Source organism: Hyperolius riggenbachi, chromosome 4 (assembly GCF_040937935.1).
Source record: "Hyperolius riggenbachi isolate aHypRig1 chromosome 4, aHypRig1.pri, whole genome shotgun sequence".
Lineage (NCBI taxonomy): Eukaryota > Metazoa > Chordata > Amphibia > Anura > Hyperoliidae > Hyperolius > Hyperolius riggenbachi.
Genome location: NC_090649.1, coordinates 308,346,602 through 308,370,885, shown reverse-complemented (window position 1 = coordinate 308,370,885; position 24,284 = coordinate 308,346,602). Strand labels below are relative to the sequence as shown.

Below are 24,284 nucleotides of genomic sequence, written 5' to 3'. Positions count from 1 at the left end.
TGTGATAAGTGGCAGTTGGAGGAATCTTCTTTGACATCTGAGGCCTGGGAGGAATTGACTGATACTTACCATAAAACAGTGATCTCCTCTAGAGACAAAGTTACTCAGTTAAAATGGCTTCACCAAATTTTTTTTGTAAAACATTTTTTATTGTTTTCAACACATAAAAGAACATATAACAACACATACAAATCGGGTTCCCCCCTTCCCCCCGTTCCAGTCCGATCCCCCACCTCCCCCCGCAAAGGTCAATTGTAAAAAAATTTCCAATAGCAGTTAGACATTATGTAGACCCAATAAGCAAAAAAAAAAAATACAGTTAAATGTCTATATGACAGAATAATAACCAACATTTCCAGATCTTGTAAAATTTCTTAAGGGAGCCTCTGTTTTCGTATACAGACCTGTAGATAGGAACATCCAAATTGATTTCTTTTTTGAGATCTACTAGAGATGGAGGAGAAGATTTTTTCCATCGTATGGCAATCGCCCTTTTGGCATACATAAGGAGTAAACGAGCTAGGTGTAGTTTTTTATCTGAGAGTGCAATATCCCCAAAAATCCCCAGCAGACATGCTTTAGCAGTGTAAGGTATTAAGTAATGAAATAGAATGGAGAGCATGTCCTGTACGTTTTCCCAATATTCATGTAAGTGAGCACAAGACCAGAATATATGTAAAAAGCCAGCTTCGTCTTCTCCACATCTCCAGCATTTCCCATCGTCTTTTCTCCCCATTTTTTGGAGTCTATGAGGAGTGATATATGATCTATATAAGAATTTTAGCGATACTAGTTTGTGTCTGGCAGCTATAGGCGTGGGTACCATACTTGCCGTAGTTTCCTCCCATTCCCTCCGGGACAGATCGGGGATATCTTTTTGCCATTTATTCATAAGCTTATTGGTCAGACTGGCCTCTCTGTCAATAAGAAGTGCATATACTTGGGAAGTAACCCCTGTGAGTCCTGAGTGCGATAGTAGGTCTTCTAGGGGGTGGGATTGCACTAAGAGGTCAGTGTCCTTGAACTGAACATTGAAAGCGTGGCGCAATTGAAAGAATCTAAAGAGCATAGAATTTGGGAGGTTATACAATTGTTTGAGGCTCCCAAATTGTCTAAGGGAGTTGCCATCAACTATGTCTTGGATTTTGAGAATGCCCTTAGTAGCCCATATGCTCGGGTCAGGGATTGAGAGAAACTCTTTGAGTTTGATATTGTTCCATAGAGGTGTATGTGGGTACCATTGCCCCTTCCGTGTCAAGTATGCCCCTGCTATCTCCCAGACCTTTGCGGTTGTTTTCATAGGAGTGGTTAATGATGGTGTTGCTTTGGGCCCTCGGAAGGGTAAACTGGAAAGAGCTGCGAGTGAACCCAGCAGCGACGCCTCCAGTACTGTGGCCGGATTGTAGTCTGATTGTGCGAACCACCAATATACTGTCGTTAGGACAGCTGACCAATAATAGAATTTAAATTTAGGAAGTGCAATCCCACCCCTGTCCACAGGTAGTTGTAGGCTATTTAACGCTATACGAGGGGATGAGGAGTTCCAAATGAATGATCCAATTATTTTATCCAATTCTGCAAAGGTGTGGGCAGGGATAAGAACAGGGGTGTTGCGGAAAATGTACAAGAACTTAGGGAGTATGCACATTTTAATAAGATTGCTGCGTCCTATTAAGGATAGAGGAAGTGTTGCCCAGGCCCGTAATTTTCCCCGAGTGTGTGTCAGGACGGGAGCAATATTAAGATCATAGAAATCTGAGATTGTAGGGGAGACATCAACGCCAAGGTACCGTAGTGTGGACACTACCTGAAGCGGATGAGAGGGTGGTGATACCTGAGGGCAAGGATCCAATGGCAACAGCAGTGACTTGCTCCAGTTGATTACCAACCCAGAATACCTTCCAAAATCGTCAATGATAGATAGTGCTGTGGATAGGGAAGTGGATGGGTCAGCAAGATACAGGAGCAAGTCATCCGCGTATAGGGACACTTTTTCCTCCAGGCCAGCAACACGGAATCCGGTGATCTCCAGAGAGGAGCGCAGGGTTGCCGCCAGGGGCTCCATTGCCAGTGCAAAAAGTGCAGGTGACAACGGGCACCCCTGACGGGTTCCCCGGCCGAGAGGAAAAAAAGAGGAGATTCTGTTCCCGGTTCTAACCTTTACCATGGGGGCAGAGTAGAGAGCCTTAACGTAGGTAATAAATTTAGGACCCACCCCAAACTTTTCCAAAACTTCCCATAAGTATATCCACTCAACACTGTCAAAAGCTTTTTCGGCATCAAGGGATGCAATAACTCTAGAGCCACAGTTGTCGTGTCGAGTTGATATACTTGTAAATAGCCTACGTAGATTGATGTCGCATCCCTTCCCGGGAATAAATCCTGATTGGTCCTTGTGGACAATTGAAGTGATAACCATATTAAGGCGGGTGGCCATAATTTTTGCTAGAATTTTACTATCTACGTTTAACAAGGAGATGGGGCGGTAGGAGGAACAGAGAGATGGATCCTTGCCCTTTTTTGGAATTATTGTAATCAACGCCTCGGACATGGTAGGGGAGACTTTCCCTTCCCAAAGTGTTTCCTTAACCATTTCCGGACCGCAGTGATAGAGATCTACGCCCTGTTTTGATGGGCTCCTGGCTGGCAGGGCGTAGATCTCTATCACCGGCGCCGCCGCTCCCTGCCGCGATCGCGCGCACCGAACCGGCTGCACTTAGCTGTCTTATGACAGCTAAGGCTTCCGGGTATCGGCAGGAGCCGTCACTGATTGGCTCCCTGCCGTGTGATCGCTGTGAGCCAATCACAGCGATCACCCTCCGAAAGGCAACATAGTTGCCGTTCCGCCTCCCTCTCCGCCTCCCTCTCCCTGTCACTGTGGATCTTGTGTGACAGGGAGAGACGCACAGCCTGCAGCCGTGACAGGCTGTGCGATTTTAGTGTAAAAATAAACTTTTTTCCAGCTCTCCCCCCCCCATGTATCCCTTGATCCCCTCCCAACCACCTATATATAGATCTATATATATATATATATATATATATATATATATATATATATATATATATATATATATATATATATATATATAGATCTATATATATATATATAGATCTATATATATATAGATCTATATATATATATAGATCTATATATATATATAGATCTATATATATATAGATCTATATATATATAGATCTATATATATATAGATCTATATATATATAGATCTATATATATATAGATCTATATATATATATATATATATATATATATATATATATATATATATATATATTACTGGATTGTGATTTTAACCACTTGCCGGGCGGCGGCAAAGTGGAGCCCGCAACGACCGCGCAATACGCCGATCGGCGGCGGCTCGTTGCGGACTAGCTGGCCGGGGATCGCACGCTGGATGTGCCCACCCGCGACGTCAACCCGCCAGCCAATTAGCAGCGGCGGCGGGTTGTTAACCCCCGATCTTCCGCATGTAAAGCGGATAATACGCTTTGTAATGTATACAAAGCGTATTATACAGGCTGCCTCCTGCCCTGGTGGTCCCAGTGATTGAGGGACCACCAGGGCAGGTTGCAGCCCTCCTAGTAAGTACCCAAGCACACTGATCCTGCCCCCTGATCGCCCACTGCACCCATCGGGGGCCTGCCCACCCCTGGGACACCTGTTTGCACCCAATCACCCCCCTAATCACCCATTAATCACTTCCTGTCACTATCTCAACGCTATTTTTTAGATTAGGTCCTAAACTGCCCCCTGGGGGCTCCTGAACACACCCCCCCCCCCACACCCTTAGATCCTCCCTAGACCCTCCCCCCTGTGTACTGTATACATCTATTCTTCCCTATAATCACCCACTGATCACCTGTCAATCACCCATCAATCACCCCCTGTCACCACCTGTCACTGCCACCCATCAGATCAGACCCTAACCTGCCTTTTGTGGGCACCTGATCACCCACCCACACCCTCAGATTGCGTGCAGACCCACCCTCAGATCACCTCTGAAAGTGCATTGTTTACATCTGTTCTTCCCTCTAATCATCCACTGATCACCCATCAATCACCCCGTCACCACCTGTCACTGCTACCCATCAGATCAGACACTAATCTGCCCCTTGCGGGCACCCAATTACCTGCCCACACCCTAAATTAGCCCCCCAGACCCCCTCTGATCAACTCGCCAGTGCATTGCTTGCATATATTCTCCTCTGTAATCACCTACTGATCACCTATCAACCACCCCGTCACCCCCTGTCACCACCTGTCACTGCTACCCATCAGATCAGGCCCTAATATGCCCCCTGCGGGCTTCTGATCACCCGGCCAAACCCTCACCCGCCCCACCGCAGTGACAGAAATTTTTTTTCTGATCACTGCTGGTACGACTTAATTGCCATGTCCAGGTCATGATTTGAGAACATTCCTGCACTTCAGTGCCAATACAACCTGTCATCTAAGAAGCCACCCTGCTTATGACCGGTTCCACAAAATTCGGCCCCTCATAGACCACCTGTCATCAAAATTTGCAGATGCTTATACCCCTGAACAGTCATTTTGAGGCATTTGGTTTCCAGACTACTCCTCGTGGTTTTGGGCCCCTAAAATGCCAGGGCAGTATAGGAACCCCACAAGTGACCCCATTTTAGAAAGAAGACACCCCAAGGTATTCCGTTAGGTGTATGACGAGTTCATAGAAGATTTTATTTTTTATCAAAAGTTAGCGGAAATTGATTTGTATTGTTTTTTTTCACAAAGTGTCATTTTCCACTAACTTGTGACAAAAAATAAAATCTTCTATGAACTCACCATACACCTAACGGAATACCTTGGGGTGTCTTCTTTCTAAAATGGGGTCACTTGTGGGGTTTCTATACTGCCCTGGCATTTTAGGGGCCCTAAACCGTGAGGAGTAGTCTAGAAACCAAATGCCTCAAAATTACCTGTGAATAGGACGTTGGGCCCCATAGCGCACCTAGGCTGCAAAAAAGTGTCACACATGTGATATCGCCGTACTCAGGAGAAGTAGTATAATGTGTTTTGGGGTGTATTTTTACACATACCCATGCTGGGTGGGAGAAATCTCTCTGTAAAGGGACAATTGTGTGTAAAAAAAATCAAAACATTTTAATTTACAGAGATATTTCTCCCACCCAGCATGGGTATGTGTAAAAATACACCCCAAAACACATTATACTACTTCTCCTGAGTACGACGATACCACATGTGTGACACTTTTTTGCAACCTAGGTGCGCTAAGAGGCCCAACGTCCTATGAGTACCTTTAGAATTTCACAGGTCATTTTGAGGCATTTGGTTTCAAGACTACTCCTCACGGTTTAGGGCCCCTAAAATGCCAGGGCATTATAGGAACCCCACAAGTGACCCCATTTTAGAAAAAAGACACCCCAAGGTATTAAATTAGGTGTATGGGGAATTCATAGAAGATTTTATTTTTTGTCACAAGTTAGTGGAAAATGACACTTTGTGAAAAAAACAATAAAAATCAATTTCTGCTAACTTGTGAAAAAAAATTGAAATCTTCTATGAACTCCCCATACTACTAACGGAATACCTTGGGGTGTCTTCTTTCTAAAATGGGGTCACTTGTAGGGTTCCTATACTGTCCTGGCATTTTAGGGGCCCTAAACCGTGAGGAGTAGTCTAGAAAATAAATTCCTCAAAATGACCTGTGAAATCCTAAAGGTACTCATAGGACTTTGGGCCCCTCAGCGCAGTTAGGGTGCAAAAAAGTGTCACACATGTGGTATCGCCGTACTCAGGAGAAGTAGTATAATGTGTTTTGGGGTGTATTTTTACACATACCCATGCTGGGTGGGAGAAATATCTCTTTAAATGGACAATTGTGTGTAAAAAAATCAAAAGAAATCTCATTTACAGAGATATTTCTCCCACCCATCATGGGTATGTGTAAAAATACACCCCAAAATACATTATACTATTTCTCCTGAGTAAGGCGATACCACATGTGTGACATTTATTTTGCAGCCTAGGTGCGCTAAGGGGCCCAAAGTCCTATGAGCACCTTTAGGCTTTACAGGGGTGCTTACAATTTAGCACCCCCCAAAATGCCAAGACAATAAACACACCCCACAAATGACCCCATTTTGGAAACTAGACACTTCAAGGTATTCAGAGAGGGGCATGGTGAGTCCGTGGCAGATTTCATTTTTTTTTGTCACCAGATAGCAGAAATGGAAACTTTTTTTTATTTATTTTTTTTGTCACAAAGTGTCATTTTCCGCTAACTTGTGACAAAAGATAAAATCTTCTATGAACTCACCATGCCTCTTAGTGAATACTTTGGGGTGTCTTCTTTCCAAAATGGGGTCATTTGGGGGGTATTTATACTATCCTGGAATTCTAGCACCTCATGAAACCTGACAGGTGCTCAGAAATGAGAGAGATGCTTCAAAATGGGAAAATTCAATTTTTGCACCATAGTTTGTAAACGCTATAACTTTTACCCAAACCAATAAATATACACTGAATGGGTTTTTTTTAATCAAAAACATGTTTGTCCACATTTTTCGCGCTGCATGTATACAGAAATTTTACTTTATTTGAAAAATGTCAGCACAGAAAGTTAAAAAAATCATTTTTTGCCAAAATTCATGTCTTTTTTGATGAATAGAATAAAAAGTAAAAATCGCAGCACCAATCAAATAGCACCAAAAGAAAGCTGTATTAGTGACAAGAAAAGGAGGTAAAATTCATTTAGATGGTAGCTTGTATGACTGAGCAATAAACCATTTAAGCTGCAGTGGTCTGAATGGAAAAAAGGCTCTGGTCCTTAAGGGGTGAAAAGACTGCGGTCCTTAAGTGGTTAAATAATGCTAAGAGCTGTGGAGACAGTTGTTTGCTATATTTGGCGTAGAGTTCCGTAGGGAGCCCATCAAGTCCCGGGGTTTTCCTTGGCTTAAGGGTAGATACTGCCTGGCGCACCTCCTGAAGAGTGATGTCCGCCTCCAGAAGGTCCCTATCCTCCACCGAGAGTCTGGGGAGAGAAATCTGCGATGGGTAGGCTTGGATGTCTGAGGGGGTCTTTGTGATTACGGAGGTGTATAGGTGTGTATAGAAGCTCTGGAACTCGGCGTTGATGTCCCCCGGGTGTGTTAATTCGTTACCATGTGCTGTAGTGATTTTTGCGATCTGAGTCATGTTTTGATCCTGTCTTACTAATTGGGCGAGGAGTCTACCTGTCTTATCGCCCTGTTCAAAACTCCTAACTGTTTTGACTTGGATCCCTTGTTTAGTGTAATCTAATTGTTTAGTGGAGAGTAGGGTCAAGGAAGTCTGCCATAAGTCATAGTCCTCATCAGTTTTAGTGTTAATGTAAGTTTGCTCTGCTGCCAATGCTTTTTGTTCTAAATTTTGCATAATGATATTAGACTGTCTTTTTTCCTCGGCAACACCTGACATGTATGCGCCCCTGGTTACAGCTTTGTAGGCGTCTCATTTGATTAAGGCTGGGACAGGGTCATGAGGGAGCCGCCAGTACTCTTTCATGTAGTCCATTACGTGATATTTAACTCTGGGTATGTCGAGCCAGTGTGGGGCCAATCTCCATACCGAGTCCGAGCGAGTGATACCGAGATCCAGTTGTAGGGCTAATGGACAGTGGTCTGAGATCCCCCTGGGCAGCATCGTCACATCGTATATTAAGGTTAAGCCTAGGGTAGAGCTGTAAATTAGGTCAATGCGGGACATAGTCCGATAAGATGTTGAGTGGCAGGTATACCCCGGTTTATCTGGATGTTTCCACCTCCAAACATCGCAGAGAGTATAAGCCTGCGACCAGTCATGTAGTGCTGTGGGTTCTGAGGGTCTTGGCGTTAGCCTATCAATTGTTGGAGACGGGACCATGTTAAAGTCACCAAGTAAGAAAACGTATGGAGTTGAGAAGGCAAGTGTTTTTTGCGCAATTTCATGTATAAGATCGGATGATCCGGGGGGGGGGGGGGGGGGGGATTGTATAGTCCTACTAGCACTAAAGTGGTTTCATGTATTTTAGCATGTATCAGGATATACCGGCCGGAGGGATCCAGATCAAGGTCTAGTAGCTGAAATGGGAGTCCCTTCCTGACAAGTATGCTAACACCTCTCGAGTACGACGAGTAGGTGGAGTTGTAACAGTTGCCAATCCATGGCTTTTTGAGGGTCATTAACTTACTGCCAGTCAAGTGAGTCTCGACCAGAATTACTAAATGAGGGGTTTGTTTTTTGAGAAAGTTAAATACTAAGGATCTCTTTATAGAAGAATTGAGCCCCCTGGTGTTCCATAAAATACAATTTACCTGTTCAGATCTATTAGTCATGGTTTAACATATGCATAGCACAGAAAAGGCTACCTACATAGCAGGGATAATAAAAGCAGGAGCATAGCCTACGGATTGGAGGCAGAAACCGGACCATCTTAGGCAGGAAGAAGGATATGGAACCCGTTCCCCGAAACCCCCCCCCCCAACCCCCCACCCAAACCCACCCTGCAGCTTCACCCCAACGCCGAAGATGCCTATACCCTGTCTCCCGTAGTTAGGAAACATAGACTGTGCGGTTGCCTATACTGATAGTATCTTCCGCATGCGAAATATTTTTGGCTTTAAACATAACATAATCGTAACATCTATAGTAGGCACTCAGGGAACAGTGATAAAGAGTTATCTCCAAATCCAAGGGAGAGTCCAGTGAACAACAGGAGGCTTAAACATACAGGGGGACCATCTCGGCAGTTACATGTGGCCTTGGTTGCCAGTTCTCTATTAAGGAAGGAGGTAGAGAAAGGTACGAGAATTCACACATGGCCCCTGAGAGATCAGGCCTCATTTATCCTCCGCAGCCGTGTGTGGCACTGGATCGTGTATTAAAACTAGGTTGTCCCCCCCCCCCCCCCCCACGAGGTGAGCGGGGACCCCCGCACGACCGATAAAGACATGCCGGAGGCCCCCGCACCCCACCAGGGAAGGCCGGCGCCACAGCGAGGCCACACAGGCAGCGGCAGCCAGCAGGCCAAGAGTCACAGGTTCCACCGTGTTGTAAGAAATAAAGTTCCAAAGTAGCCACCTTTGACAGATAAACAGTTGTAATGCAGAGTCTCTATATTATCGTTACTGTTCAGTAGCAGAGAGTTAGTAGTGCAAACACAGAGGCCACGTAACTCCTGGGTAAACTCCGAGGTGGCCATCTTGTAAACAACAGCAGAGTGCCTGGATATCACGTAGTCTCCGAATTTCACAGCTAATATTAACGGTTAACTCAGGAACATAATGAAAGTTTAAGCAAAGGGTAGATCTTACCACTCTTCTTTTATTCACGCAGTTTATCAAGCCAGTCCGAGGCCTCAGATGCCGTGGTGAAAAAGTGAGCTTTTTCCTGATGCGTCACACGGAGCTGGGCTGGAAAGAGCATGGCGTACTGAATACCCTTAAGGCGTAGGCGAGATCTCACTGTGTCGAATAGCTTCCGCTTGCGTTGGGTTTCAGTGGCCAAGTCGGGAAAAAACATAAGAACCGCGTTTTCATAGCGGACCTCTTCAAGTTTCCTTGCTTCCTTCAGGACAGTGTCGCGATCTTGATAATTAAGCATTTTAAAGATGAAGGGCCTTGGAGGAGAGCCCGGGGATATGATGCGCACGTTCAACGATGAAGCATGTAGAGAACGGCGCCTCTGGAAAGAGCTTTCGCAGCAGGTTAGTAATGAATACCACCGGGTCGTTGCCCTCTGTTCCCTCCGGTAGGCCTATTAGGCGAAGATTACTCCGTCGATTGCGATTTTCGCTGTCTTCCATTTTTTCCTCCAACTGGCGCACCCGGGCTAAGGCCTCTTCGGAGGATTTACGTATTGGTGGGATGGCATCCTCGCATTCCCCAACGCGTCGCTCCACTTCCCCAACACGAACACGGATATTTCGGACGTCCTGTCTGAGAGTGGATACCTGGGTCTCGACATGGTCAATTTTTTGGGCCAGCGAGTCCCGCGTTTCTGTGATGAGGTCTTTGCATGCAGTGACTGCTGCAAGCACAGTCGCCAAGTCTGGCTGCTCTCTATCCTCCTCGGCATCCATGGTCTGTATACTTTTCGTCTTTGTCTTTTTAGGCAAGATGGCGGCCGGGCCTACTTCCGCTAAGGCTAGAGATCCCTTCGTGCTCCTGAGTTTCCGCGAGTATTTATTCACTGCTGTCATAGAAGTGATCCCTGAGTGCTGTAGTGCAGATTTGATGAAAAGACGGCGTTGAAAATGTAAAGGAATAGCAGGATTGAATAGGATTATAAAAGCCGCATGCGGAGCTCCTCTTCCCTACGTCTGCTCAGGTCCCGCGCATAGCCACGCCCCGGCTTCACCAAATTTACTATACGCCGTGCAGACTAGCTCAGATTAGTGTTATCCATAATGATCGTGATCATTAGTGTGGAGCGGGGGCAGCTGATTTCATGCACTGCGTATGGTCCTGTCCATTGGCACAACAATATTGGAAGTCAGTAATGCATTTTCTGCAATCCAAATTGAACTTGTCGGTGGTTCTTGCGGCCTACCAATGTTTATTGGGTAAACTGATTGATGTTAGTTGTAACAAATACAAAAGAAATGAATTAGAACACTATATTTTTATGGTAGAAAATGTCTCTTACAAAAATGAAAATTACAGGCACTGCCCACATTGGTTAATTGGAAGACATCGGAAAACTCAAATATATCGCTTTATATACCAGACACAAGGTCAAATTGCAACGTTTGAAAAGATATAGGCTTGCTGGGTGGAGGTACTGGACACTATAGTTCCACACTAATATAAATGTCTCGGTACAAGATGTGTATTGGTAGTTTAATTATGGTGATCCAACTAAGCTTCAAAAGAAATTATAACTAATGGTTAAATGTGACCTCTGATGTTTGATATCTCCATGTTCTATTGTATTGTATTGCACAAAGGCTGTTTTAATTGGATATGTACTATATGTCCTATTTTTCTGCTTTATTGTGACTATATTATGCTACTATGAGATTGTTTTCTTTACTCTTTCTGACTCTGAATGCACTCTGGGTTATCTGTTTTTGTCGTTCGTTGTTCCTTGGACAACGAACAATTAATAAAAAATCTGTTAAGAAAAAGTAGATCTGTTTCACCAAAGACAGAAAACAGGAGGGAGGGCTCATATTTCATTTAGAAAACTGACAAAATATTAAACAACTTTAGCATACCATTCTTCACTTCTGCCTTTTCTCTTGTGTACAACTCCCTAGCATCTTCGGTTCCCTCTCCCAACAGAGACTTTCCTCATTGCCAAATCCTGTTTCCCTACCTTGTGCACAGCTTCCTCCCATATTATTACCCAGGTCTCACCCCCCTTCATCCCTACACAAATCCTTACCCAGGTCTTCTCATCCTTCATCCCTACACGAGTATAGGTCTTTTTAAAGCCCAGCTAAACTTAAGCTCAATCTACACGATACAATACTTTGTACGATTCGATTACGATTCTATTTACGATACGATTAAATCCGGCATGTCCGATCACGATTTTATTCTATTCAATTCGATTTGACATTGCAAAACAATGGCAAATCGAACTGAATCGAATCCCGATCGGACATGTCGGATTTAATCGGATCGTAAATAGAATCGTAATCGAATCGTACAAAGAATCGTATCCTGTAGATTGGGCTTAAAAAGTGAACAAGGCAAACTTTAACAGTGATTAAGTTCAAATGGATAGAAACGCCTCTTTTCAGGCAAGCATATAACCTAACCCCGGTCTTTCCCTCCAGCCACAGATCAAATGCTTTTTCTTGCAGAATCTAATAGAGGGATTCACAGCCACTAATAATACAGCTTACACATTGCCTTTCCTCTTGTTTTCCCTCTATTTCTTCAGATTGTAAGCTTACAAGGACAGGGCTCTCTCTCCTATTGTTTTTTGTAATTGCTGTACATTTTGGTGCATACCGTTCTATCTGTATTGCCACATTTATGTTGTGTCTTACTTGATGCAGTGTAACATAAAATGGTCACACTGTATATATTGTTACTTTGTAATTTTGTGTCATTTTCCAAAACCTTTGCAATGAATTTAAATGTCCCAGGTGGCATTGATGAAAACTTTCCACAGAAATAGAGTTATGGTAAAAGTTCAAATTCTTGGGTAAAGTGCAAGAGGGAGATCCAAGAAGCGAGGATGTGGTCTTTTATGAGAATGATCTGCTGTAAACTTTATACTTGTAAATATAATACTCTTTTCTACCTTGGCTTTAGTTCTTGGCAGAAGACTATCGGTTAGAGGATATTCTGTGGCATGTCACCAGAGATGATTTGAAGATGATGAATCTCAGGTAGATCGTTGATTTAAAATGTGGTGATTTTACCAGCGGTAGCTCCTATTATTTTGTATAAAATTGTTATAGTTTTACATTCACTGTAACTCTAATTGACCACAAATACTGATTCAGAGAATATTAAAGTGTAGCCGAGGTGACATGATGAGATAAACATGTGTATGTACAGTGCAAAACATATTAAACCAGGCTGTTTTACTTCTTTTATTTTTCTGCCTGAAAGAGTAAATTTTTAGGCATGGAAGTGACAGTTTTTTTCTTGTTGGGAGTATAGTAAACGTCACTGATAAGCAAATTACAGCCATAAACCTTTTCTTGGCAGAATACAACTTCTGAGAGCAGAGGGAGATAAAAAAGGTCAATAGTTCATGTATATTCATTTAGGGAGACTTAATAGGCTGCCACTGAGCAGAGACAACAAAACATTCAATCTATTTTGTTAATGTTTAAATAATAAATAAAACCATGGGATGTCTAAAAAAATAAAAAAAATCATTTTTAGAAGTAGGAGGATAAATACAATTGTTTATCTCATTAGTTTATTTTCACCTTGGGTGCACTTTAAGTTTCCAAAATGCCATGTCCCAAATAAGGCCTAAAGTGAACCAGAGACTAAGCACCCTCGTGTATTTTACCATATATATCAGTGGGAACATTAGAGAAAACACCTACCCTGCTCTCTGTTTCATTCTTCACTGCTCAGTCTGCCTGTTAACAGCTCTGATAAAATCCCCGACAGAGCATTCAGTCTGACTTTGCTCAGGAATCATTATAGCTGAGACTGATGTATTTTTAAGCCCAAGCCTGCCCCCTTCTGGCTCTGCTATAATGACTCGCCTATAATGATTCCTGAGCAAAGCCAGACTCAATGCTCAGTCAGGGATTTTATCAGAGCTGATAACAAGCAAGCTGATCAGTGAAGAATGAAACAGAGAGCAGGGTATGTGTCTTCTCTAATGTTTCCACTGATATATATGGTAACATACATGAGGGTGCTTCGTCTCTGGTTATCTTTAAACGAAAACTTCAAATTGATTAAGAAAACAAAAAGGACATGGAACCAAATGGAGAATTTATTTTTCAAAATGCATGTTATTTGAAATGTCTGTGATTTGACACTTGCTACTTTTAATATTCTTTATTTCTCATTACAGGGGAGGAACCTTGTGTGCAATCTGGAAGGCAATCAATGAATTTAGAAACAAGCAGTCTTCCTGACAAATGTCTTTGTACAGCTTTAACACAAGCCAGATTTTTTGGTAGAGACACTGCTGCACTTTATTACTGTGTTTGTTTACCCTGTGAAAATTTCACATTATCCTGAGAAGATTCTGACCTACTGGACACCACATGGCATCCCAGTATACATGGCTATATATCCTGTTCGTATTCTCTGCAATAGTAGATTTACCCTGTAGGCATGATAGTGGTTACATATTCCATTACTGCCAGGTGGGCCTGCAGTCTTTTATCACTCAGATTGTTTTACTAAAGGTGGAGAACCTAAATGTGAGAACAATATTTATGACCTTGTATGCCATACATAACAATTGTGTGAATGGGTGCAAGCTTACCTGTTAAGTCACTGGGAATAACATTTTCTTATTTACTGTATCTTGGATAATGTTTATATTTCAATCATTTTATTGTCCAAGGCGTTTTTTTATTTATACTTTTTACAGGAGAAAAATATTGAGATCTATGTGTTGTTCAATTGTTTTTCATTTAAATAACAAACTGTACCAGTTCAATATTCAGTATGTGAATTGTACCATTGTTGGCTTGTTCTAAAGCTACTGTGACAACTAATCTGGCAATTAAATTACTGAGAAAATTCTTCCTGGTCTTCTTTGTCTTTAGTTTTTATTTTGCAAGTGAAACGACCAGACCTGTTGCCACGCCAACCTTTTCACACCCCCATACTGGAATTGATAGTCCCAATAGTCTGAGCATGGTGCAGATATATCGGCATATATATAGGCATATAGTGCAGCTATATAGGCATATTGCCAGGTTGAGTAGGACTCAACAGACAAGAGAAACATTGGCTATCATTCATAAAGTGTGTTCGGTAAAAAAATCTGGGCGGGAAAATACCACATTCGGTATTTTAGATCTTTGTGTGCTAATTCATAAAGATTTTCACAGCTGCCTTTGAAGTTCGGTAAATTACCGCAGCCCATTGAGCGGTACAGCAGAAGTGTGGCGATATCTCTCTTTTGTTACAAGCTGTAATTATGGTTTACTGCACAGATGACTCACACAGACTTCGGCTCCCTGCACAGATGACTCACGCAGACTGACTCACAGAGACTTCGGCACCCTGCACAGACTTAGTGGTTAGCTCTCTCGCCTTGCAGCGCTGGGTCCCTGGTTCGAATCCCAGCCAGGGAACTATCTGCAAAGAGTTTGTATGTTCTCTCCGTGTCTGCGTGGGTTTCCTCCGGGCACTCCGGTTTCCTCCCACATTCCAAAAACATACGGATAAGTTAATTGGCTCCCTCTAATATTGGCCCTAGACTACAGTACTTACACTACATAATATAAATATATGGCAATGGTAGGGATTAGATTGTGAGCTCCTTTGAGGGACAGTTAGTGACAAGACAATATATATATACACTGTACAGCGCTGCGTAATATGTCGGCGCTATATAAATACTAAATAATAATAATAATAATAATAATAATAAAAATTAATTGAGGAGTGCAAGAAGATATAGAGGTATCTAGGTATCTGATACCCTTATCAGGGGAGCCACTTTCCATATGAAAAGACAAAGATAGAAAAGACTATGAAGAGCGTTTACTAGCAAATATCACAAAAGTTTATTGAATGAAAAATGCGGTCACATAAAACTCCCTTATCCCCCCTAAAATACACGGCCGTGTATAGCTAGATGTCAGCTGACCATACACACTGAACCACACATAGCAGCAAAGCAATCATACTCAAACTATCTTGACAGACTTAGTGGGTACTCCACAATACAATTCTGACTTGAGTAAATGAATGCTTCAAATCCACAGCCCAGATGCTGCAATATACATCCTCTGTGATTCTTAATCTGCCACACTGTAAGGCTGACTCAGTATACTGACACTGTCCGCTTGAAGACTGTTTATAGTCTATGATAGATATAAGGTGCGATTACACCGCTCACCAGGCATCTCCCTCAGTTCAATTGCAAACTAATGCTTTTCAGAAAGGGCAGCCTTAGTAATACACAGTTCAAGGTGTAGGCACAGTTCCAATAGCAGATTATGCACCCCTCAGCCACACAAGGCTAGCAATGAATGCACTTGCCCAGGCGGGCTCTCACCACCGCTGGGTTCAGCTGACTGCTTGGATGTCCTCCACCATCAGTGTAGATAGTCTCCAGTGAGCCTCATAGATTCAGCAAGCTGGGCAGCATACATGAAGTTTCTCCCTGCAGGAGACACGCTGTAACAAATCAACTCCTTATACAGCGTGGCAGCAAACCAGTGTGTGAACTTCAGTGACCTGCAGGCCGTGTCACATGACTAGTTTCGCCCGGCCCTCCTCCAGGCTTTCTCAAGCGTAGAGGAGTTGATTTGTTACAGCGGAAGGACAGGGTAAAAGGATTGGCGGGCAGGACAGGGATCGGTTACACACTTGACTAAATGGCAAGCAGGACAGACAGGGATAGGTTGTGGACCGGCATTCAAGGGAGAAACGGGATGCAAACTGGATTAGGAAACTTGAAGGGAGACTGGAGCAGGCCAAAGTATGTGGGAGCCAGCAGCAGTATGATAGCCATGCTGGAGCTGAATGAGCTCTAGCATTGTTTATCCATGATTTAAAGAACACCAGTGCTACAGCCACTTGTGGTGAGCTTCTGAATTTGAGTCTTGAATGAAGCAGAGCCTTTACACATGTGGTCCGCTTGGAAAGGTGGTTAATGCACTCTTGTTGCTGCATCTGTCCACTGCACTCCATGTAGCGTTCCACATCACTCATATACTTCTTCCTTCCGGCTTTAGGATGAAGTATTGGAGTGATGGAATGTGATGTGAAGTGCAGCGGCCAGAGGTGGCAACAAGGGTGAGTTAAGCCCCATCTGCAGCCCGCATATGTATAGGCTCTATTGCATTTAAAATGCAGAACTTGAATCTGGAAGCTCATCCCTAGTAGCCAAACACTCCACCAGGCATATAAATGAGGTAACAAAATAAATAAAAATAAACATTAAATGTTAACAATAACTCCATAACTTCAGTCATTTAAGTAGGCTGCCTAGGAGTCACCTTGGACTCTGCTCTCTCATTTAAAATTCACATTAACTTGTTATTAACATCCTGATATCTTTGACTTACAAAACATATCTCACATTCCCAGCCGCCTCTCCTCTCATTCCTTAAAGAGAATCTGTATTGTTAAAATCGCACAAAAGTAAACATACCAGTGTGTTAGGGGACATCTCCTATTACCCTCTGTCACAATTTCGCCGCTCCCCGCCGCATTAAAAGTAGTCAAAAACTGTTTTTAAAAGTTTGTTTATAAACAAACAAAATGGCCACCAAAACAGGAAGTAGATTGATGTACAATATGTCCACACATAGAAAATACATCCATACACAAGCAGGCTATATACAGCTTTCCTTTTGAATCTCAAAAGATCATTTGTGTGTTTACCTTCTGTCCCCTTCTTCTCTCATGCACTGAACATTACAGGCTTCCTGCAGACAGCTCTGCCTGTGCCTGTGTTTGTAATTCCTCAGTATGTGTCAGCCAGCTACTTTCACAGCCTAACTGTGAGAACGCGGAAGAGCCGCCGCCATGATTCAGCGGCAGGCGGCTCTTTCCGCGCACAGACGCGCTACACACACGGAGAGGCAGCCGCCTCTCCTCAGCATGAGGCGGCTGTCTCCGTGCAAGCGTCTGCAGGGCACGCAGAAACCGCCGCGTTGGACGCGGCGGTTAGTGCCCATACCCCCGCTGCGGAGACACCGCAGAGCGGGGCAGTTGTGGCTGGGACTCGTAGTCCCTCAGGTTTGAGAGTGACGCACGCGCGCGCACTCAGGAAGAATTTATGTTAACACAGAACTAGTCAGCTGACCAGGCTGGTCAGCTGACTCCTCTTCCCATTGGTTCAGCACTTAGGGAGGTGCTGGGAAGAGGGTCAGGTATATATACTGCTGGCTGTTCACTTGCTCCCCGTCTGGCGTTGCGTTCACATATGTGGGAGCACCCAGATCCGTAGTCAGATCCGTTAGTGTGCCGGGACCAGCTGGAGCTGTAATCCTACACTAAGCTAGATTCTGTTGATAGCTTAAAGTACTAGTTTGATTGTGATTATCTGTTATGACCTTTGCCTGTCTCGACTATCCTCCTGAACTCTGACCTTGTACCTCGTTATATCTGATACCCCGTTGCTGAACCCTGCCTGTACTTTGACTCCGCCTCTGCCACCTGATTTTGTACCCCGATATTTCTGACACCCCGTTGCCGAACCCTGCCTGTACTTTGACTCCGCCTTTGCCTACTGATATTGTACTTATCTGTCCGTCTGTTTACGACCTGGCTTGTCCGACCTCGAGAACCGACCTCACGATTGGAGGCGGTTCCCCGTCCTGTTAGTGACACTTCCGCCTGAGTGTCACTTTCGGACTTCCCTTCCCACTGTCAGTCTGACTTGGAGAGCTCAGACCTGCGCAAGGAACCTGTGCAGTTCTCCTGGCTGCACTGAGGCTTGTCCTCTGTATTACTGTTGCACCAATCACAACACTCTACTCAGGTGACCAGAGGTTAGCTAGTATATTGGATTATCGGTGATACTGCAGATCACATATAATCTGGTATACGTCTGTATTTCCCGTGATACTGCAGATCACCGGTAATCAGACCTCTCTGTGCTTCACCGAGCGTTACAGAACGCCAGACCACAAAACCGATGGAATCACGCGCTGATCCTCTGACTGTGCTTGCCACTTCGGTGGATAACATTCATCAAGCACTGGGCCAGCACAAAGCCTTAATCGATGCTCTATCAGGCTCTGTGAAAACCCTCCAGACGTCAGTTGATTCAATGCGATCCCCTCATAGTGATGACATACGTATGCCTGTACCTGATAAATTTTCCGGCCACAAGTCTGACTTCCGGAATTTCAGGAGTAGAGTGTTGTCGTATTTCGAGTTAAGACCCCGATCCCCGGGGACTGAGACCCAACGGGTCATCTTTATTAAGACTTTGTTGACTGGGGACTCCCAGTCCTGGGCATATAACCTGCCTCCTACCGATACCGCTCTGACCTCGGTAGAGGAATTCTTTAAAGCCATGGCCATAATCTACGACGACCTTGACCTTGCTGCGTCCTCAGAGCGGAAGCTCAAACTTTTGCGGCAAGGCAGAGGTTCGGTCGAGGATTATGCGGCGGAGTTCCGTAGGTGGTCAGTCACCTCTAGATTTGATAACTTCGCCCTAATGGATTATTTTTTGTCTGGGTTGACGGAGGAGGTCTCCGACTTAATGTTAACCGTACCCGAGCCCAAGACAGTTGATGAGGCCATATCATCGGCCATTCGAGTAGATCGCAGGCTACGCCATCAGAGGCAGGCCAGGAGCAGTCACCGTGTCAGGGTGACTTCGTACGCGGCACCGGTTGCTGCGTCCTCTGTAACAGCATCTCCGCCTGTCTCGCCCTTTCCGGCCTTGCCTCCACCAGAGCCGATGCAAATTGGTCGATCAAAACTGACCCAGGTGGAGCGAAGGCGGAGGATGACGGAACAACTGTGCCTATACTGTGCAGAGGCAGGACATAGGGTGCGAAACTGCCCCAACAGGGCGGGAAACGGGTCTGCCTAGGAGTAGTGGGGGGGGTGACACCCTAGGCACACAAACCTCACCCCTTAAAGAGAAAAAATTACTTCTCCCTTGTACGGTCACATGGGATGATAAGTCTGTCGCCACTGAAGCTTTTATTGACTCCGGCTCAGCGGCTAACTTTATGAACTTTGAGTTTGCTCAGGAGTTGGGTCTACCACTCACTCCCGTGAGACCCCCCATTCAGGTCACGGCAGTTGACGATTCCCCTTTGCAGCGGAATCGTCCCCTGTCACAGACTCCGCTTGTGAAGCTCACCATAGGGGTATTGCACGGGGAGCAGTTACAATTTTTTGTTTTACACATGTCCACCTCCACTATTATCCTAGGCATGCCTTGGTTGCAGGTTCATTCCCCGCAGATAGACTGGGCCACAGGACAGTTGACAGCATGGTCACCTCATTGTTTCCAGCAGTGTTTGGGGAGACTGACATTAGGTCTAACAAAGGTACAGGTGGAAGGTATACCGGAACAATACTCAGATTATGCTGATGTGTTTTGTCCCAAGGCCGCGGATAAATTACCCCCGCATCGCCCATTTGACTGTCCCATTGACCTTCGTTCCGGTTGTATGCCTCCTCGAGGCCATTTATATAACTTATCTGGCCCTGAGAAACTCGCCATGCAGGAGTACATCCGTGAGAACTTGGCAAAGGGCTTCATCAGGCCGTCCCGGTCACCCGCTGGGGCAGGGTTCTTTTTTGTTAAAAAGAAAGACGGGGGTTTACGGCCTTGCATCGATTATCGTGGCCTCAATAAAATCACAGTGAAGAATCGCTACCCGTTACCACTCATAGACGATTTGTTCACACAGGTCACTGAGGCTAGGATATTTTCAAAACTGGATTTACGGGGGGCATACAACCTGGTGCGTATAAGGAAGGGCGATGAATGGAAGACGGCTTTCAATACCCCTGATGGGCACTACGAGTATAGGGTGATGCCCTTTGGTTTATGTAATGCCCCGGCCGTCTTCCAGGAACTCATCAATGAGGTTTTTCGGGAGGTGTTGGGAAAGTTCGTTTTAGTCTATCTAGACGATATTCTCATTTTTTCTAACAACCTCCCGGAACACAGAACCCATGTCAGGATGGTATTAGACAAACTGAGGCAGAATCTGTTATACGCCAAACTCGAGAAATGTATTTTTGAGGTCACGTCGGTTGCCTTTCTGGGGTATATAATCTCCACCTCAGGTCTGTCTATGGACCCTGCCAAGGTCTCCGCGGTCCTGGAGTGGCCGCAGCCGGTGGGGTTAAAATCATTGCAACGGTTCTTGGGGTTTGCGAACTATTATAGAAGGTTTATTAAGGGGTACTCCACAGTAGTCGCCCCTCTCACTAGCCTTACTAAAAAAAGGGGCAGACACCACTCATTGGTCTCCCGAGGCCTTACAGGCTTTTTCTAAGTTAAAGGGGTTGTTCTGCTCAGCACCCATACTCAGACACGTGGACACTTCTTTTCCGTTTATTGTTGAGGTAGACGCCTCGGAGATCGGGGTGGGGGCTGTGCTGTCCCAGCGTTCTGGTCTCCAGGGTAGACTACACCCGTGTGCCTATTTTTCCCGAAGGTTCTCTTCGGCAGAGAGAAACTACGACATAGGCAACAGGGAGCTCCTAGCCATCAAATTGGCCTTCGAAGAGTGGCGTCATTGGCTAGAGGGAGCTGAGCACACTATCACGGTTTATACCGACCACAAAAACCTGGAATACATCGAGGGGGCTAAAAGGTTAAGCCCAAGGCAGGCTCGATGGTCGCTATTTTTCTCGAGATTTACATTTTTGATCACGTATACGCCAGGTAGTAAGAATACCAAGGCAGACGCACTCTCTAGGTGTTTTGAGCCGGAGACAGCACAGCCCTCTGTTCCCGAGACCATTGTCCCATGAAGTGTGGTGTTAGCCGCCACCGAGACTTGGGAGGACTGGAAAGAGACCTTGAGTCCTTTTCAGCAGGATATCCCGGAAGGGAAACCAGATGGGGTATTATTTGTTCCGTTACCATTCCGTCTCCAGATCTTGGAGATGATCCACTCTCATAAGAACGCGGGACATCCTGGAGCGTCTAGAACGCAGGATCTAGTGGCCAGATGTGCATGGTGGCCTTCGCTAGCCGCTGACTGCAAAGAGTTTGTCAGGGAATGTGCGGTGTGCGCGAAAAGCAAGCCCTCCCGGCTGGCATCTGTGGGTACTTTGCAGCCTTTGCCCACCCCGAGTGAACCATGGACCCACTTGTCCATGGATTTCGTGGGAGAGCTTCCGAGATCTGAAGGCATGTCAGTTATTTGGGTGGTGGTTGACCGTTTTAGTAAGATGGCCCACTTCGTGCCTCTGAAAGGACTCCCCTCGGCCCAGGAACTGGCCGATTTATTTATCATCCATATCTTCAGACTGCATGGCATTCCAGAAGACATAGTATCCGATCGGGGAGTCCAGTTTGTTTCGAAATTTTGGAGGGCATTCTGTCACCAAATGGGCATGAAATTGTCATTTTCCTCGGGGTACCACCCACAGACAAATGGCCAGACGGAGAGGGTCAACCAATCGTTAGAGCAATTTCTGAGATGCTACGTTGCCGAGGCACAGAGTGATTGGGTTAAATATTTACCTCATGCAGAATTTGACCACAATAATTTAAAGAGTTCGTCCTCAGGTTTCTGTCCATTTCAGGTTGTGACAGGTAAACTGCCTAAATTCTCTCCGTTGCCAGTTGCGGCCACTCCGTTCCCAGCCTTGGAGGCGTGGCAAAGGTCGTTTAAGGACATGTGGTGGACCATCAAGAATAATCTCGTTAAAGCATTTCAGAGTCAGAAAGGTCAGGCTGACAAGAGACGCTCGTCAGAGTGGAAATTTCAACCAGGAGATTTGGTTTGGGTGTCAACCCGTCACCTGACCCTGAAACAACCCTCTGACAAACTTGGTCCCAGGTTCGTGGGTCCATTCCCAGTTATTAGGAAGATCAACGATGTCACATATACCGTTGATCTTCCCACCAGCATGCGTGGAGTGAGGTCCTTCCAGGTATCACTTCTCAAACCCGCAGTCCAGGTGGGCCCCACTCCTCCTCCTCCTGTCTTAGTCGATGCTCAACCCGAGTATGAGGTGGAGAAGATCATAGACTCACGTACTGTACAAAACTCGGTGCAGTATCTCGTACATTGGAAGGGGTACGGCATTGAGGAGAGGCAATGGGTACCTGGGAACCGCATGCATGCGGACGAGTTAGTGAGAGAATTTCATGCTGTACATCCCGAAAAACCTGGAAGGAGCTGTCCGGAGTCCACTCCTCGGGGGGGGGGGGGGGGGGGGGGGTACTGTGAGAACGCGGAAGAGCCGCCGCCATGATTCAGCGGCAGGCGGCTCTTTCCACGCACAGACGCGCTACACACACGGAGAGGCAGCCGCCTCTCCTCAGCATGAGGCGGCTGTCTCCGTGCAAGCGTCTGCAGGGCACGCAGAAACCGCCGCGTTGGACGCGGCGGTTAGTGCCCATACCCCCGCTGCGGAGACACCGCAGAGCGGGGCAGTTGTGGCTGGGACTCGTAGTCCCTCAGGTTTGAGAGTGACGCGCGCACTCAGGAAGAATTTATGTTAACACAGAACTAGTCAGCTGACCAGGCTGGTCAGCTGACTCTGACTCCTCTTCCCATTGGTTCAGCACTTAGGGAGGTGCTGGGAAGAGGGTCAGGTATATATACTGCTGGCTGTTCACTTGCTCCCCGTCTGGCGTTGCGTTCACATATGTGGGAGCAGCCAGATCCGTAGTCAGATCCGTTAGTGTGCCGGGACCAGCTGGAGCTGTAATCCTACACTAAGCTAGATTCTGTTGATAGCTTAAAGTACTAGTTTGATTGTGATTATCTGTTATGACCTTTGCCTGTCTCAACTATCCTCCTGAACTCTGACCTTGTACCTCGTTATATCTGATACCCCGTTGCTGAACCCTGCCTGTACTTTGACTCCGCCTCTGCCTCCTGATTTTGTACCCCGATATTTCTGACACCCCGTTGCCGAACCCTGCCTGTACTTTGACTCCGCCTTTGCCTACTGATATTGTACTTATCTGTCCGTCTGTTTACGACCTGGCTTGTCCGACCTCGAGAACCGACCTCACGATTGGAGGCGGTTCCCCGTCCTGTTAGTGACACTTCCGCCTGAGTGTCACTTTCGGACTTCCCTTCCCACTGTCAGTCTGACTCCTCCCGTCTTGGAGAGCTCAGACCTGCGGAAGGAACCTGTGCAGTTCTCCTTGCTGCACTGAGGCTTGTCCTCTGTATTACTGTTGCACCAATCACAACACTCTACTCAGGTGACCAGAGGTTAGCTAGTATATTGGATTATCGGTGATACTGCAGATCACATATAATCTGGTATACGTCTGTATTTCCCGTGATACTGCAGATCACCGGTAATCAGACCTCTCTGTGCTTCACCGAGCATTACACTAACAGAGGAGGATTTTTATCCAGCTCTCTTCTATCACTGATAAGATAGCAGAGAAGCTGCTGGCTTATGTAAATAAAACACACTGGAGTGTGCATAGAGGAACAGACCAGCACGGAAGAGTTGGCAGCCTTCCAGACACAGGCCGACAAGTCTGACAGGGGAAAGATACATTGATTTATTACAGAGACCGTGATAGTACAAAGTGCTGCAGTGAGCCAGAACAGATTAGAATAGGTTTAGGAACTTGTAGGATGGTAGAAAAAACGTTGTAATTTTTGTTACAGAGTCACTTTAAGCGCTGCTCCCCCTCTACCAAGATGTCCACTGCCTGCCAATTGGCCCAATGGATCGAATTCATGCTTCTAATTCTTACCTACAAAGCTTTTAACATCCTCTCTCCTCCATACATCTCTTTCCATATACCCCCACAACCTATGTTCTGCTTACCACCTTCTTGTATCCTACTCTACAATCACCTCCTCACACTCACGAGTCTCTCCCCTTCCCTGGAACCCCTTTCTACCACACATTCTTTGCTCTCCAAAACTTTAGTTGTTAAAAAATAGCCACATAGCCATTTAAATTTTTAGGCAAAGATATGTTAACTAAAGGCACAATCTAACAAA

General features: G+C 45.4%; 1 protein-coding gene across 3 annotated transcripts in view; it reads left to right on the top strand.

Annotated features, from left to right (window-relative positions):
* Window positions 1-14,202, top strand: part of MAP3K5 (mitogen-activated protein kinase kinase kinase 5) — a 272,639-nt gene extending 258,437 nt beyond the window's left edge. For all 3 annotated transcript variants that reach the window (XM_068231644.1, XM_068231643.1, XM_068231642.1), the window contains 2 exons: window positions 12,289-12,365; window positions 13,523-14,202. In XM_068231644.1, coding sequence (XP_068087745.1) covers window positions 12,289-12,365; window positions 13,523-13,586 — 141 coding nt within the window. In that variant the 3' untranslated portion in view covers window positions 13,587-14,202. The remainder of the gene's footprint in view (window positions 1-12,288; window positions 12,366-13,522) is intronic.
* The last annotated feature ends 10,082 nt before the right edge of the window (window positions 14,203-24,284 follow it).